The sequence below is a fragment of the Cupressus sempervirens genome, chromosome 8 (genome assembly GCF_028749045.1).
Source record: "Cupressus sempervirens isolate cs-2001-9-10 chromosome 8, ASM2874904v1, whole genome shotgun sequence".
Lineage (NCBI taxonomy): Eukaryota > Viridiplantae > Streptophyta > Pinopsida > Cupressales > Cupressaceae > Cupressus > Cupressus sempervirens.
The window spans coordinates 116,129,238-116,141,761 of NC_143125.1; the positions used below are offsets into that span (position 1 = coordinate 116,129,238).

General features: G+C 36.3%; 1 protein-coding gene across 2 annotated transcripts in view; it reads left to right on the forward strand.

The window, feature by feature from the left end:
- The first annotated feature begins 4,664 nt into the window (after positions 1–4,664).
- MCD1 (multiple chloroplast division site 1) overlaps positions 4,665–12,524 on the forward strand; it is a 175,927-nt gene continuing 168,067 nt past the window's right edge. Inside the window, exons 1-2 of one of the 2 annotated variants that reach the window (XM_089796941.1) lie at positions 4,665–4,940; positions 5,032–5,307. In XM_089796941.1, coding sequence (XP_089653067.1) covers positions 4,881–4,940; positions 5,032–5,307 — 336 coding nt within the window. In that variant the 5' untranslated portion in view covers positions 4,665–4,880. The remainder of the gene's footprint in view (positions 4,941–5,031; positions 5,308–12,524) is intronic. The other variant, XM_089796942.1, reaches the window with a different exon arrangement.

The following is a 12,524-nucleotide window of genomic DNA, read 5'->3' on the forward strand; positions in this document are numbered from 1 at the left end:
GTCACCTATACCTATACATTGTAAAGAAATAGTAAAATGTAACAAGTTTTAGTTACATGACTAAAAGTTTTAGTGGTGTAACTAAAAGTTTTAGTCGCATAGTCACATATTTGCTAAAATGTACTAGTGGTTAGAGCCATTTTGGTGACTATTGCTCGTGTGTTCCTGATTTACTGGCAGACTTTGGAGATTGCATTCATGATTTTCAATCAGTGGGAGTTGGTGTGTGCACTCTTGGATTTGGATCATTAGATGGCACATGGACCTATGTCTAAGTGCACGTATTCTTACGTGGTCTTATGAGTTAGTCTTGCATTGTAAATTTGGGGCCTATCTTAGGTATTTAATTTATGTTATGTATTTAATGCTTGTAGCCAAGCTAACTTGTGGCTTAAGGGTGTATTTAATATGAGTATTTATTTAATGTCTATTATGCTAGGTTAACTTATGGCTTGGTTTAATATAAGTAGAGGGTCTTGTGGAGTCTAGAAGCATGGTCATTCAACATGGAGATAGAGTGGCTGAAAGGAGACAAGTTTGAGCAGAGCTAGTAGCTAAGTGTGGCTTGGGAAACAAGAAGGTTGCTTGGTGTCTTGTGATTATGAGTTGAGATTCTTTTTAGAGTTCTCTACCAGGTTGCAGATCTAGGCTAGCTAGTGGTTTGGATCTTGCGAGATCTTGTTCAAATTTTATTGTAATTATTGATGTATTTGGCTGTAACCCGGAAGGCCTTACGACTAGACATCTTGGAAGAAAATCTTATTATGAGAATTGTCATTGTGTGGATATAAATATATGTTATTATTTATATTCTGCTATTTGGTTGTTTTCTAGGGGCTTGGGCATCTTCTTTGGGGATTCTCCCACCTTGCACTATGTCAAATATTTACAGAGGCTAATATGGAGAATTGATCACAATATAGAGGAAGTTATGAGTGTAGCATGTTTTAGGAAAGAGGTAAAGTTTTATGTATTCACAAAATATGAAAAAGTTATTCAAAAGTTGTAGCCAGGGATTAAGATTAGAAAATTTGGATATTTAGAAAGGGATAAAACACATGCAAAGGAAAGAAGAAAAGGTGAATGGCAAGCTCTAGAAAGAAGGATGGGTAAAGGCAAAATTTGATGGAGCAACATAAGGTAATCCTGGGAAGTCAAGGGCAAGGTTTTTTGTTAGAAATAAGGAGAGGAAACTATGGCTTATGGTGGAAAGCGATTATTAGTTGGGACAAAGAATGAGGCCGAGTTTCAAGAAACTATTTTGGCAATTCAATGTGTAAAGAGAGTGGGTGGTGGAAAAGTGCATTTGGAGGGTGACTCTCTTTTAGTGACAGAGGTAATAAGAAGAAATAAGATCTCAACCTAGCATCTAGAAAATTATGTAACAACAATTAGGAAGGAGTTGGAGGACTTGGCAGACTTTAAAATAAGTCATGTATTTAGGGAAGGGAATGGGGAGGCATATATGCTCTCCAAATGGGCTATGAAATTTTAAGAGGAAGGGAAGCGTAAATTTGAAATGTGTAACCGTTGGAGGGAAGATTTTTTTATTAATATGGAAATTCTTAAGTTTTTTAAAAAAGTAAGAAATGAGGTGGTAGATTTATGATGAAGTGGAAAGGATGGCAACAATAATGATGGAATGTAATGGGGAAACTGCAAATATATTTTTTGATAGTAAAAAAGGCAATCAATTAAAAATGACGTGGTAGGATTTTATAAGGTGATGATGCAATATCAAGCATGTGATTTCATGATGATAAGCGCAAATGAAGTCTTTAATAGGAGTGTAGCTGATTGATAAACAAAATTGAAGTGAGCAAATTGGGGAATACTAGTAAAGTGTAAGATAGAAGAGGAAGAGATGGAGACTACCTTCACTTTCAAAACAAAGAGGCAACAGAAGTCTCTCTTTAGCCTGGTGCAGGATCAATGCCTTAGGTTGTTGCTTCGATGCCCAACGTTAGAGGTGATTCAGGCAGTGAAAGGAATCCTAGGAGAGTTGTTTCAAAATGCCAATCATCACTGGAAGATCAATGTGGATATTGCAATGATGATAATGGCTTGCGGGCTAGAGCTTAATTCAACTGAAGAAGAGGTAAAGTGGGTTATGAAATCTCTGTTTCCAAAGGACTTGATTGTGGGTTTGGATTCACTTCTAGAATGGGCTTGGCCAGGGCATGACTTTGATTATAGTGAATGCTTTGAAGATAAAGCTGAAGGAGAGGAGATTGAAAAGTTTAGGTTTTTATGGTGGCCTGTTGGAGTGGATAGAGTGGTCTATAGAGAAAAAATTATGGGCAAATGACAAAAGTTGGTGGAAGAGATTCAATCATTTCAAGAAAGGCAGGGAAGAAGAGTGAGGGGGTTTACTATAACACCACTTCGTCGTCACTGCTCTGGAGGAAACTGACGTCGTTGAATGGTTGTAAGGGTAGAATTCCTTTCAAAGGTGTGAATGATGCTATAAATCTATGTTTTGTGAGAAGTTTTGGAGTGAAAATGAAGTTTTAGAATACCTAATGTAAATGGGTTTGAGTCAAGGATAAACATGCCTCATTTTTGACACCAAAAAACAATTGATAAAAGGTTAAGGAGGAAAAGGGCTTGGATAATGAATGAAAGGCTAGAGGCGGATTAGAAAGAAAGTGTAGGGAAATGATGGGAAGTTGAAGTCTCCATGAAAGCACATGGTGGTTTTTGGAAAACTTTTGTTGCAGAAGGATGAAGGTTTATACTACGACGATCAGACAAAGCATATTGAAGAAGTTGCAAATTATATTTTGTAAATCCGATGATGATATGTGACGGGCTCTTGTATAAAGTAGTTTGTAATATTTTTTAGGGGTAAATTCTGTGGCCTAAATAGTGTGTAATAAGGCCTTTTACTTTGTATTCATGTTTCTTGAATATATATATATATATATATATATATATATATATATATATATATATATATATATATATATATATATATATATATATATATATGTATGTATGTATGTATGTATATGTGTGTATATATATGTATGTATGTATGTCTGTATGTATATGTATATGTGTATATATATATATATGTGTGTGTGTGTATATATATATGTGTATCTATATATATGTGTGTGTGTGTGTGTGTGTGTATAAAATTACCGACCAAAAAATAATAATTTATGTCTGCATATTTTAAAATCACATTTTTAATAAAAATCATGGCACTCTATCACTCTTATCTATTAATCTTTTTAACTTTCTTTTATTGAATTATTGTGGATCATTTAGCTTAGGACTAGGTTTAGTGTTGAGGATTATAATAATGTCGGGGATAGGTTTTACATGATAATTAATATCATGGTTAGAGTTAGGGTTTCACTTAGAGTTATAGTTTAAGATTAGACTTAGGATTATAGATACAATCATAGTTAGGGGTATGGTTTACATCATAGTTGGTGTTATCATTAGAGTTAGAAGTAGGGCAATAGTCAATAATAGATTTAGGAGTGTGGTTAGTTTATGATTAAAGTTATATTTTCTATTAGGGTTAGAGTTGGAATAATCATTTAGGTTTCTACCATCATTAGCGTTAGGGTTGTGTTTAGAATTTGGGTTATCATGGTTACAAAGTTTGAAATAGGGTCAGAGGCAAGTGGATGAATGATTATTTTGTAGCCATCACATTCTTCACTCTATCTATTGCACCCTAAGTTGGGATTGCTAATTTGACATACACTCACATATTAGAAATTAGTGTGAGCATATTCACTAGTTCAATCTATTATATCAAATCTACATGTCACAAATTAAGATTTATACATAATGATAGATTTATATCTCTATAAATGATTCTTAACAATAAACAATCAATTTTTTGCAATAATTTTAAATATCTAAAACTTAAAAATCAATTTTAACATATCGTACAATACTTCCCTTCATAAATATTCAACTAAATACCACATTTAAATTCATATGACTTATTTTTTAGTTATTTTTACTTTAACATTAGTAACATTTATAGTAACAAATGGTCCTCTAATAATTGTTTGCTTTTCATGTTTACTATTTTATACAAATATAACATATCCAACTTCAAAGAATTACATTGGGACTAATATTCTTATTGTTTAGTTGAAGACCAACTCGTATTAGAATGTTGGAAAAAGGCACAAAAGACATGGGATGAAGAGGGTTGTTAATAATTTTTTTTTGGAATGAACACGTTTGTTCCTTTTGTAATTATGAAATGTACAAACTTGACACCATTTTATTATTATTGATTGTGATGCATATTGCTCTTGACATAACTTGTTTAAATTAAAAAAAAAATATTGAAAAGTTTAGAACCCTCTTATCATATCATGTATGTAGAAAAAACTTGATTCGCTCAAAGTCTACTACACCACGGATCAAGTCTTGCTAAGTGCTAAGGCCCAACATCATAAGAGATGAGGCCATGATCGTGCCCTAGGTGATTTTGACGACGTGGATGACAAGTGTGGGCCCATATCAGAATCCTAAACCTTCCAACCAAAAAAAAACCTATTCCCTAGACTATATTTAGTCTCCTATATGTTAGGATTTCTTTTAATTCAAACTACACCTTAATAAATTTTTAAATTATCGTATACAATCTCAAAGTTTAAAAGCACAGCCATTTAGACCATCAAATTCCACCTCTCCATTGGTGGAACTGAGAAACGATATTTGTGGCGTATATAAAATCTAGGAGCTATTTGCAGTCGAAAAATCGGAATTGCAAATCGTTTTTGTTCTTCGCAACTATTTGCAGTATGGTATAAGTGAAATTTCAATCAAATCCAGTCCATTCCATTTTTGTGCAGATTGAAATGTGAAGAAATGGAACTAAATTGTTAAAGGCAGTCTAAATGGCGTCTTTCACAGACACACTCACTTCGATTCATCACGCTAATTATCCATCAATGCAGGTATGTTACTACTTCTTCATCGTCAAATATAGAGCATTTTGATTAAATAGCCGAAAAACTTCATACAATTTTATATATTGTGGTTGTGCAGTTTGGGAAATCTGTTGGAACAAATACAACCTTTGTAGGTCCATGTTCTTCCTCGTTTTTCAGACTATCAGTTAGAGATTTGTATATAAACAACAAATCCAATGTCAAATGGAGAGCATATATTACGAGCAAATCCTCGGAAACAGTGTTGAATAAATCTGCGTCGATTGTAAATGAGACTTACTCACAATTTAAATCAAAGTTATCAAAAGCATTAGGTTCGTCAAAGAGGACACTACAACAGGCAATTGCTCCTCTGCAGCCTATTTTCAAAAAGGTACTTTCTGAACTCTCCCGAATTTAGGCTTTCAGAGCGTTGATTTCAATATTTAATTTTTGTAAATTTTCAAATAAACTTGAGCACGATACGTAAAATATTGGGTGAGAGGTGAGGTTGTGGTTTGCCCATCGAGGCCATATATAGGGGTTTGGACACCATTTTTAAGACTTTAAGAACATGGTTCATGGTTGAACTGGGGTAAGTTGATTTGTAAACTATTTGAGCTTGATTGAACTTTCTACTCATTACACCACAACCTTATCATGTGTCCGCCGGAGTTATGGACGTCCTTATTATCGTCAAGGTTAATGTTAGTGCAAGTAGTGCTCTTACCATTGGTTCGTATCACAATCACACCACCGTCCTCCAAGTTTGGTTTCAATAATTACGTCTGCAATTTTTTCCGTGGAAAGTTTCAACAGGGATGGTTTGGTGTGTGGGATTTAATGTTCTTAATAACCATCTCTGTTGTTGTTTTAGCTATTGTTTGTTTAGATGATATGATTAGTTGCAATTTCTGTTTTACCAAGAATTAGGAACTTGAGAAAGACAAGTACGAGAAGGAAAGACAGCTAGAAACTCTGGTGCAGACTTCTTAAGGAAACAGCTGTAAATAGTGAATTGTGAAGAAACATATTGGACGTAAGTCTATAGAAACCCGGAAATGGGATTGAGCTCCTTTGAAAATTTCTAAAGATTTATTGGAAACGTAATAAATATTTTGAAAGCTGAGTTCCTGTGGTGAAATGCAATGAGTTTTACTAACGTCCACGAGACCAAAGGTCTATGGGATCAAAAAATGGGGGTCCACTAAATATTTTGCTGAGATTTTTCCAGGCTGTCCCTTCTTTTGTGGAGCTGCATTGGCAAGGCAGCCACCTTGTGAAGTCTTGGCCCCTCAAAAAGCTCTTTTATACTGTTCACTTGTATCGTGTCCTTGAATTGGACCCAGATGTCTTTGTATGCCGTACATTCCTTTATATAGTGTCATTCCGTTTCCACTGTGCCTTTGTTACAAAACCTACAAATTCTCTCCTCCCACCTTTCTTTAGGGATCTTCCATCTGCCAGTTTCGCACCTCAAGTGATGTGAACTGGACCTCAGCTGGGTTATCAAGATTCTTGCGTTACCTCTGTTGTTGGCTCCTAGGTACTCTTTGTCACTGTGCTTGTAGGTGTGGTTAAATTCGTTGACATAGTAGGGTTTTTTTCTACCTACCTGATTTGTCCACATGGCAGTCCTAGCTTTTTCTAATACCCACTTTTTTTATCTTTGTGTTGGTTTCCGGGCACTCTTGATACTCAATATTCCATTTGTTGAACCATTTATTATTTTGTTTCCTCCACGTCTTCTTTCGACGGTCTAGTTTCTCCTCAATCACTAACTTAGGCCAGTGGTTAGCATCCATCTTTTCTACTTTTTTTAGATAACTGAGCAAGCGAATAACTGTGTAGGCTTCCATCGGGAACATGCCTGTTTTAGCTAGAAGAATCTCGTAGGGAACCGTTGATTTGACTTTGAGGTTGGTAGTGATAAAATGTTATTGAATTCTTTCTATTTGTCGCCATTTATGGTTTGATACACTGCTCCCCCATATTTCGCTGCCGTATAGTACAACCGGGATCACCAAAAGCCCAAATAGGATTTTCCTAGTCTTCCAGTCCCACAACTTCGTTTTTCTGCATCTGTTCTGAAGGAGGTGGGAGGCCTTCCATCCCCTTTGTATCCTTTTTGATCTGCAAGTTTCCGACCCTCACTGATAATGGAAGTCAGCCCATAAATACTTGTATTCTTCCACGATTTCTAATGTGTTACCCTTAAATATGAATGCATGTTGCTGCTGTCTTTTCTTCAAGTAGAATATCATGATTTTGGTCTTAGATGTGTTGACTTCTATCTCTACCTCCATGCAAAAGGTCTCTAGTTTACTCAAATGCTCCCTCAAGCCTCTAGCAGTCTTAGCATGAGGATGAGGTCATCTGCATAAAGAAGTAGTCTAACCACATAACCAGCAAGTTGGATACCTTCCCCATTGGCCTTGTTTATCCATTCTTCTAGCTTGACATGCCCTCTTTGGTTTTGATTTTTGCTTTAACCTGTTCATATAGCTTGTAAACAGCAGCTCTGTATTCATTTGGCACTTCCATTTCTTCCATTCTACTCCATAGTTTATCTCTAGGTACAGTATCGAAGGCTTTCTTAAAGTCGAAAAAGCAGGAAAAAGCTTTGTCACCTTGTTTGTCCCAGACCTTTTCTATGAGGTATCTCAAGGTAATGCAATGATCTATCCTAGAGCGTTTTGGTAATGCAATGATCTGTTTTGGTGGATATGGAAAATTATGGAGGCGTCTATGCAGCCAGCATTACCAAGGAGGCACTCAGTTCTTTTTGAAACCATCCTTGATAAGATTTATTATTCTGATGGCTGGATAGACATCATCAAAAATCATAACAGCTTGTATTTGCCAGTTTGCTTTTCTTCTAAAATTCTAACCACACATATTTTCTAGCTGAAGTTAATTTATTGAGAGATTCCCTCCTCTGGGTAACTGTTAGCAATATATCAAAACCTTAAGGCTCCAATTTAAATAATAAAAATTTAAGATTTGGCCAAGATTTTGGGATAGCTCTTAATTTATATAGAAATATTGGGGATCTTTATAGGGGTCCCAGCCCAACCATAACATAAAAGCCACACAATAGTCTCTGAATAAAAGACCTGCAATAGTCAACAATTACACTTCCTTTTTTATTCTGCTCTTAGATTTATATGGCATATTGGTTGCCCTTTCATAGATTTCTTTTTCTTCTTACCTCTTCTTTATCTTCATCCCCATTGACTACAAATATGTTTTATTGATTATTGGTAATAGAGATATATTCATATGCTAATCCACTCCCCATTCTTCTTCAGTCGAGCTCTGCAGGCGAACAAGAAATAGAGAAATGATTAGCTGGTTACTTGGGTTGAATTGGTCTCAAGAGTTGTTGCATGCTATTATTTGATGTTGATATATCCTTTACAGCTTTAGTAGATAAGGGTAACTTCACCAGCTCTTTCTGTTTGTCCTCCTTCAATCTACACTCTGAAGATGAATGTTGCCAAGATCTATGATGAACTTTTATGATAGCAACTATAGGCGTCTTCCGATGTATGCTGCTGCCACGTTCCTATACAGGCCAATCTGTGACTTCTCATTCAAATTTACAATCAATCATGCACCTGTCAGCTAATTGAGAGAAATCACATATCTTTCCATTTCCTATTTCTGTCCACCATTGTAACGAGACTGTTTGTAATGTGTGGCCGCTTCACCTACCCTACGATGATTGATATATCGAATCAAATCATGAGGAAGTTATATTATGTGGTGGAGAAAATTACGATGGAGATTCTTTGTCAAAATGTGTGGAGAAGAAACCCACATTGCTTCTGCCTCCTATTTTTATCTGCTATTATGACAATGCCGTTTTTAGCAATCAGGCAAGGGTTTATGTGAACTGTTGCCTCATAGTTTGTTGGTCACCGACCAAAACAAATCATCCTACTTAGATAGCAGCTGTTATATGCCTTAAATTATATATATAAGCTATGTAATTATTGCTTGAAGGCAGACTTTGGCATGAGCAGATTATTGTATGCAGACAGTGGTATTGAGACTTTATTATTTTATGGTAAATAAAAGAGCATTTTCATGATTATCGCAGTGTGATAAAATCATTTGTTTTATCACCTGGCGGACTAAGGAGGTAGGGCCCATTTCTTGGGACGTCTGGTGACTCTGTAGTTTAGCATTGTGTCTATTTTTGTTTTTAATATATGTTATTTGCAAATGTGGTTTGTTATTAAAATTCTGTAATCATTATAAGTTATTGTTGTTTTTGTTGCCAGGAAGTGACTGTACCTGTCACCAGAATCATTTTGAACTGTTGTAGGATTACTTTTCATAGGTTGCATCTCATCCCAACTCAGCTTGCTGCCTACAGCCCTTGTGCAAATAGCCACGACACCTTTTACGAGATTACAATCCCCGAATTAACACTCAGACCAAGTTGAATCCAGTTTGTTTCTTACCTCAGTTTTGGCCTATCAATTACCAATTGCTGGAAAATAGTAATCAACTCAATATTGAAGAGGGAGACGAGGTAGACATAGCCAGATTGTCAGAATGAACACTACCTATGCCATGGGATGAAAATCTAGAAACAATGGTTTTACTAATAATACATTTTAATATTTTTTTTGCAGAGCCATGGACCCTTTTCTAAAATTTACATTCCATCGTCTGTTATCTTTCACACATTAATACAAAGAAACCTTGAGCAATGGGGTATATATCTATGTTACCTTTTAATATTTCTGCCCAGTACTTAGATATCCATTAATGTAGATCTGCTAACCATGGCAAGAATGCATGAAATCTGCATCTCAAACCTTGATTTGAAAGTTTTCTTCTTTAAACAGGACCTCTTCTGCACGAGAAAGAATGGAATCCCACCAGAGTAGGAAGCAATACATGCTTTCTGCATCTTATTTGTCTTAGAGGACACCATTGGGTAGCTTTTATTTGCTTCATCTTTATTCACATCATTATTTAGGGTTCCAAATTGCACCCACTCCCAGCACTTCTTCCACTGTGCCTTGCTTACCGGGTAGAACAGGCCGATCAGAGTGCATGAACTAGATACCTGCAAGTCCTCTTCCTCCAAAGATAGGTGTCTGTCCTTGTCTGCAATAGTATTTTATAAAATTGTTTTTTTGCTCAGCTCCTGATGAAAGCTGTTGTGTCCCTGCAGATATGAGGGATTTATGGTTTTCAGAGGAATGAGTGCAAGAATTCATTTTGAATTTCTTGCCACTTTAGTGAGAATTTCCATGTTGGTCATTTAGTTGTTGAGAGTTTCCATGCCTCCCTACAAGCTTCAGCTCCTTCAATTTTTCCTAGGGCAGGAAACTTCTTCTGAACTTGTGGAAAATGTGTTGAAAGTTTGAAACTGCTGGAAACGTTTCTAAGTGGTTTAGAAACCTGTAAACAGAATTCCAGTACAGCTCTCAAGAGGAGATGTAGGGTCACAACCTATGTTCCCCCAAGCTTTCGGGACAGCGGGGGATGGCGGGACAGGTTTCTAGGATGGCAAATTTTTTTGGCGATTTTGGGGACGGGTGAGGGGGACAGCAAATGGGGACGGCTATATATATGGAAAATTTAAAATATACAGTGAAATTTGCAAATATTCATGTCATTCATATGAAACTAAGCACAAAGCATGTCATTTAAACATTATAGAACTATAACATACAACATTTGAATGCCATCTAGGAAATAATAACCAATTTCAGTACTCAATTGTCAAAATGCATATCAATATGTAAACAAAAATATTTAAATATAAGTTTAGTAGTGAACAATATCATAAAAATCTGAAAATCTAAATATGCTCAAAGCTATAGGCCCAAAGGCCAGAGGGCTGCCATAAAGTATCAATGCATCATCATCATGTTCAAGTTCAACATAGAAAAATGAAGCAGACCGCTGCTCCTATTCTGTCTCTGCTACCATGGCATCAAAATCAGAGTCCTCCTCACTATTATCCTCCATAGGAAGCGTAGTCTCATCTAATGGAACCCCAACCAATCTTGGTGTTGTGTCATCCTCATCTATCTGGGCCACATCCTCAGGCTCAACATCTCACCACAAAGCTGGTGTTTGCCTATACTCTAGAGTTTGATGATCTGCAAGTCGAAGAGCATGATGCATTGTCACTAGCTTCTCCGCTCGTTTAGAGGTAAGTCTGTTCCTCTTGATAGGGTGGATAAATGAATATGTGGACCAATTCCTCTCTGCAAGTGAGGAACTAGCAACCTATGCAAAGAGGTGAGTGGAAAGTGTTTTTAACTCAGGTGTATCTCTCCCATGCTAGGTCCACCATCCAAAAGGATTTCTCTGCGCCAAAATAATTCTATCCAACCTTGCTTGTGGCTTACCCAATTTTGGGCCACGAAGGTTGGTGAAGTCAAGGAATTGTGCGCGAATAGTAGAGGCCTCTTGACCTGAATACATCTTATCAATGGCTCTTGTGAAGCCATCCAATACCTCAGGATCATCACATGGGAGGTTCTTTCCACCCAACTATGCATACCATTTGGGATTTAGAGCAAAGGCTGCCATATGAAGCGGGGTATTCATCATGTTCCACCTTCGCGTCACAATAGGCCTAATATGCTCCTCATAAAACCCTAATGTAGGATCCTTTGTTGCAACAATTCTCTTCATCTTCTCCAATATGCTGTCAGTAGTCTCATATAACTCGCCCAAATTAGGAGCGTCAATATCAAGTTTCAACATATCTAAGGACATCTACAATGGTGCTATGACAGAGAAAATATATATGCAAGATGCAAACAAAAATTAAAATCAGAATTAGAAATTCAAGAATTTTAAGATTGTTAGTATGAAAATCAGCAAGCAAAAGACTAACATTAAATTAAAAAATCAACAACTTACCTCATTGTGGACCACCAATTCTCATCAAGGATCCTTTGCTTCATTGCTTTTCCTCTAGAGGACTTAGAATTGGACCATCGTCCCCACTCTGGATTCACCACCATCAATTGAAGGGCCTCATACACCTCAATCATCCTCTTCATCAAGATGGAATATGGGCAATACCTATAGTGACAATTATAAATTAAAATACTAATAAAGTTAAACATTAATGATTAAAAACATCACATGTAAGTTTGTAACACTTATAAATAAAAATAACTTAAAACAAACTAAAAGTAAACTATAATTAAATTGACATACCTTGTCTCGGTCGGTTTGAGGAACGCCTTCTTAGAGAAGGACTTGAATAGAGCAAATGAAGTGTGGTGGTTGCAAATAAACATTTGCACTTCTCTAGCTTCTAGCACTGCCTATTTCACCCATTCAATCTTCAATATGCCCTTCAATGCATTGTTCAAGGCATGAACATAACAAGGGGTCCAAAAGATGTGCCTATAAGCACCCTCTATCATCATACCAACTGATTTTCACACAGGTGTAGAATTTGTGATAACTTGTACAACATTAGACAACCCAACCTCCTCTATGGCATCTCTCAAAATGGTGAACTGGAATTCTGCATCCTTATTCTTTCCTAAGCAATCTATGGCTTTCAAAAAATAAGAGCTAACAAAGGATGTAACAATGATATTGATGAGTGGCCAA